Genomic DNA, 5733 nt, shown 5'->3' on the forward strand with positions numbered 1-5733 from the left:
TGTTTAAAAGAATAAAAAAATTAAAATGAAACAAAACAAATGAACAAACAAAACCCCATTTTGCTCCTTCCTCTTTCCCACCCATCTGACACCTCTACGTTCATTCTAACGGCATTGGGAGCTGCCATCTGTCACAGTCTATCCCCTTGTCCACTCCACTCTACTTGCAAATATTCCCTTCAGTGAGTTGTTGGTCTGGCTCAAGGTCTCTGGCTTCCAGTACACCGTCAACCCTGGACCCCCACTGAAACTCCTCCCGGATATCCCTGCTGCTGCCCCGAGTCATGGAGATTCAGCAGCCATGGTTCCATGAGACCAGTCCCTTCACACGTTCTAGTGGATCATGGATGGGGTAGATGCTGGGATGAGCCAACTCAAATCCCTGGATATAGGCCTGGGTGGTAGCTGATTTGGTCAGTCCAGGCCTCTGGGACTGCCCCCCCTCAGGCAAGGGGCAGAGCCTGATCTTTTATGCCTATGCCATAGGGACTGGGGTGGGACCAGCTCTTCTGTTTTCAGTGGCCAGCGAGGAGCAGGGTCAGTTCTCCTAGAGCCAGCATAAGGCGGTGCTGGCTTAGTACAGCCTTGGATTTCAACACTCTTGATTACTAGGATTCCTTGTGGTATCTTGCATCACAGAGATCAGCCCGAAGTCCAGCTGCAGCAGGACCACAAACCCAGACATAGCACTTGGCAGTGACTCGGGCCCGGATATCACCATAGCCCAGGTGACAGCAGAGACTACCCAGATCAATTCTGTCCCAGAAGCAGCATGGCCCCAGGATACCAACATGGTTTCAGATGGCTGACCAGACCCTGGCAGGTATCTGCACAGCCCTTGGTGGTAACAGGAAACACAGACATCAATCAGACCCTGGCTGTCATAGGGCCATTGACCCAGATGTGGCCCTTGGCAGCAGCTTGGTCCCAGTTGTCACCATGACACCAGGTGGCAGCACAGGCGGCTAAGATTGGCATAGCCCTGGTGGTGGCATGGCTCGAGGACACCGACATGGACTCAGGTGGTTGTCTACCCCAGGCATTTGCTTGGTTTTTAGTAGTAACTGAAGCCACGGACATCGACATAGACCTAGCTGCTATAAGGCCATGGAGCTAGATATGGCCCTTGGTAGCAACTCAGGCCCAGATGTCATCTTGGTCCTGGGGGGCAGTGCAGGCTATTCAGCTCAGCAGGGTTCCAATGGCAGCAGCAAGGACCTCAGACACCAACACGGCTCTAGGTGGTGGCCCAGACCCAGAACCTGGGCATCCATGTGGTTCCTGATGGGAACATGGGCCATGGGAATCAACACAGACCTTGGCTGGGGTAGGACCACAAACCCAGATGTGACCCTTGGTGGTAGCCCAGTCCTAGACATCACTATGACCCCAGGTGGCAAACAGGCCACACATATCAGCCTGCTCACCACCATCTTTGGTTCCTCAGTTCAGCCTCTCTCCACAGTACATGGACTGCACGTGCTTCCCCCCCGCCTCCCCTCACCATTTCCCCACTATATACTCACCATAATGGTGTCTACCCACCTGGTACGCAAAGCACTGGGCAAGCCTGTAGTTGTCTTCAGTCAGTATGGGGCTGTGAAGACCCAGGCAAGGCATGTGCCTGTCTTTCACTCACCTGGCCATGGACGACCCAGGAGGGCCTAACTGACTCAATTTTTTTGGTACTTCTGCACCTTTATTTGACATTCAGCAGGTTAGTTCTCATCCACATTGACTCTCTGTGGAGTTTTGAATGTGGTAACCGACAAGTATGTTACCAATGTGTAGAGCTTGTTAGGCGAGTCCTCATCCTCATTACAGTTTCTGAACAAATGTACTTGAATACAGAGGTATAACATGTGTTATACCTCTGGTCCAGGCAACTTTATTGAGATTGATATCAATGTGCCTACCTGGAGGACCAGTTTCCTTCATGGAAAATTTCTGGATTTCTCTGAGTGCCTGAGAAGCACGCTTCTTGAAGCTCACTCCATGAATGTGCTTGTGAATGTTGATGGTGTGTTCTTGGATCACCACCTCATTGAGGGCAGAAGGGCCCCTCTCAACACCCCTCTTTGTGGGAGTCATTTTGCCAGGCCCAATTTGGAAAGGTAACTGATTCAATTTTTTCCCCTGAGACAGGGTTAACTGATTCAATTTTTAACAGTCCCCCCCCCTTTTTTTAAAAAAAATAAAATGTTCAGTCATACTATCAGTTGACTTTTGGCTTTTGGTAGTAGTGTTATTTGTTTGTTTGAGACAGGGTCTTTGTACCTTAGGCTGTCCTTGAACTGGATGTATAGCCAAGGATGACCTTGAACTTCCTGTTTCTAGTTCCCAAGTGCTGGGGTTACAGGTGTGTTCCACTATGTTCAACAGTACAATGATGACACTTGGAGTTTCAACGGAACTTGAGAATCCACCACGAGCTTTCCAGCAGTGGTAGAAACTATGGGTGATATTAATAATATGACCTTGATAGTTTATGGTAAAACATGTCATATAATTCTGTAAAGCAATATTTTTCAAGTGACAGATGCTTGTTGTTATATACCCAGTCATGATCAAAAGGTTCAATGAAAGTACTGGGTAGACTTGAGTTTGCTTGTTTTAAGGTTTAATTATTTTGTGTGTATGAATGTTTTGTTTGCATGTATGTCCCGTGCATTCTGAAACTGGAGTTATGGTTGATTGTGAGCAGCCATGTGGGAATGGAACCCAGGTCTTCTTTACAGGCACAGTAATTTCTCTTAACTACTGAGCCATCTCTCCAGCTCTAGACTCATGATTTTAATGCAACAGTATGCACAGATAGCCAGTATAATTACAGGTACCACATTAAAAGTAACTTTTAACTGGGCAGTGGTGGCGCACGCCTTTAATCCCAGCACTCAGAGGCAGAGACAGGAGGATCTCTGGGAATTCAAGGCCAGCCTGGTCTCTAAGAGCTAGTTCCAGGACAGGCTCCAAAGCTATTATGCATTTATCCCTTTTTGATTCTTAATGTAGCAAAGATTATGGATATATATATATATATATATATATATATATATATATATATATGGTTGTTAAAAGCTTCCTACCTTTCCATATTGTATCTGTGAGGCTAGAATTTTTTAAAGTATGCTGCTTAAATCACAATGAACTGAGTGCAGAAGCAGTTATAAAGGACTTGGAATGAGTGAACACTGTAATTAGCAGGGAGAGATTAAAGGAAGTGATACTTGGGAGGAGACTCAGAAGGCAATTTGGAGCCAGATCACGAACGGTCTCATGGGCTGTGTGAAGGGGATGATGTTATCCTATATAGTTTTGTGTGACTCATTCTGTGAGGAACAGGATACAAGGAGCAAGTGTGAGCACAGATAGGCAAGCTGAGATCCAGTTGAGGGATGAGAGTGACCTGGCCAGGTGTGATCGACGGTCTTAACTGTCAACCTCATGAAATTTAGAATCATCTAGGATGAAAAACCTATGGGCATGTCTGTGAGGTGTTCCTAGAGAGGTGGGGAGACCTGCCCTAAATATGGGTGGTACCAACTCATGGGCTGAGGGTTCAGGCTGAACAAAATGGAGAAACTGACCTGAGCACCAGCATCCATCTCTCTCTGCTTCCTGATTGTGATATAATGTGACCAGTCACCCCATGCTTTTGCCCCCATGCTTCCTCTACCTTTTAACTGTGAACCAAAATGAACCCTGCTTTTATTAAGTTGCTTTGGACAGGTATTTTTTTTTTATCATAACAGTGAGAAAAGCACCACAGCAGAGCTATGGAAGCTGAGAATGGAAGTGGATGGGCTGAGGGATATTTTTGGATATAGGGTATATTCTAGGCTTGATTGAGGGGATTGAGTACTCTGAAGATAAGGGAGAGGAAGCTGCCAGGCTCACGGCTAGCCTGAACAACCACAGAACTGGAGCACTATTCCTAAGGTAGAAAGTCTTGGGGAAGAGTAGATCCAAGGATGAGATAAAGCATTCTTTCAACCTGGTAGATCAACTGAAGGCAGCCTTGCTGAAGAATTTCCAGATGCTAGATGCTGAAGAGATGAGGCTTAACTATGCCAGGGCACACACTCGTGGCCTCTGTCCTTTGTGGAACTGCCCATCTATTTCTTCTTGTGACTTGTGTTTTCTAGATATTTGCTTGTATTGTCTAACATGTTTGGACTAGGAAGGCTTGGGAGAAGCTGGTACTTGAGACTGGATTGAATATCTCCCCCAAGGCTTGTTACTCTCTTCTTGGAGTCTTTGCCTGTCTTGGAGATGATATCTGAGACTAAGAAAGGGGAAGGGATCCTGGTTGTGGTACCTAATCCCAATACAGCATGTTGAGATCATTTGAATATGTTGGGCTCAGCATTCTTAGCTACGAAGTGATGCTGTCATTCAAAACTCCCTGTAACATACAAGACACCACTCTTTTCAGAAACCCCAGGTGAATTCTGGAAATGCTTCACAAACATCCCAAACACAGATGTAAGGAAAGAGAAAGAAATCTGAAGCTAAGCCCAACAGAATGAGGGCGTGAGAGAGCGAGATATCAAAGTCAAGAGGCCTCGGGCCAGTTCAGTAACCAAATATCTGGAGAAGAGGATTTGTCCTGGGCTGGGGCTCTAATGAAAGGTCACCTTCAAGAGGAAACATATTGTTTGACCTTTTTCCATATCATGTCCACCAGGTGAGGCGGTATAAAGCTTCATGTGGTCACAATTATATGCACATGAGTCTGAAAGAAAACTGGGATGAGGTAGTAGGGAGGTTGCAGTAAGGACCATGGATGTTGGTCCTGTGGAAATTTGAATGCAAGACTTTTTCATGTGAGTGGATCTTATTTATGTCTATAGACTCTGCCTAGAGTTGGCTGCTGTAGGTAGCTAGTGATCAGTAAATGTTTGTGGAGCTTTAATGCAAACTGACTTGTGGGAAAAATGTGGAGATGAAACACCCTAGCAAGGGGAAAGACATACATAGGGAGCTAGCTCTTGTAGAGGCTTGGAAGTCTCCAGTAAGACTTTAGAGGAAAGAAAGGGGGAGAGAGGAGGGATCCTGAAGAGAAAGGGAGAACAGGGGATTGTTGTTTGAATTCTAATTGGTCTTAATAATAAAAATCTGGAGTCTGATATTGGGGTGAAAGCTGAAGGATAAGAAAAGCAGAGAAGTCACCCACTAGTTCTTGCCTTATGGAATCCTCAGAACAAAAGGCAATCCTGTCCCTACAAATCCTCAGACTGAATTCTGTCTCTACAAAATCTCAGACCAAATGCTCTGAGCTCCCGTCTCCTCCTGCCTTGTATTTCTCTCTTTGCTCATCCATATTACTCTTGTCTCCAGAGGATGTCAAGGAACATCACAGAGGTGGGTGGAAGGTCAGCTGGCTGTCCTGACAGGCATTCTTTAGGCGGTAAAGAGAAATCATAAGGCAGTTCTGAAGGTCTAGACTCCTCTACCCGCCAAGCTCTTGCATGGACAATTGGTAATTACAGTAGAGATTGTGCCTTGAGCTGGCGATTTTGTCAGCATGATCACACAGCAAAGACACATTCACTACTGAAGTATGGTTCGTGGACCAGTTACAGAGACATCATTTGGTGTCTAGTTATCTGTGTCTCTACTGAAAATCATCTCCAAATACTAGACTTGTTATTATCATTCAAGGTTTCGGCAGGTTCTGGTTTAGGTTCTGCCACAGAGTGACAGTGGCAATATTGGCAGGGCCATAGTCAT

At 45.8% G+C, this 5733-nt stretch overlaps 1 protein-coding gene across 1 annotated transcript; it reads right to left on the reverse strand.

The window, feature by feature from the left end:
- Window positions 1-1718: 1718 nt before the first annotated feature.
- LOC121438223 (60S ribosomal protein L31-like) lies at window positions 1719-2091 on the reverse strand. Its single transcript, XM_041638400.1, has 2 exons — window positions 1917-2091; window positions 1719-1840 (listed from the first exon to the last, which is right to left on the reverse strand). Exons 1-2 carry the CDS (start codon window positions 2089-2091, stop codon window positions 1719-1721), a joined length of 297 nt encoding a protein of 98 aa, XP_041494334.1.
- Between the last annotated feature and the right edge of the window lie 3642 nt (window positions 2092-5733).

This window comes from Microtus oregoni, unplaced genomic scaffold (assembly GCF_018167655.1).
Source record: "Microtus oregoni isolate MIOR12 unplaced genomic scaffold, Mior012 000055F_ref0000237, whole genome shotgun sequence".
NCBI classification, from domain to species: domain Eukaryota; kingdom Metazoa; phylum Chordata; class Mammalia; order Rodentia; family Cricetidae; genus Microtus; species Microtus oregoni.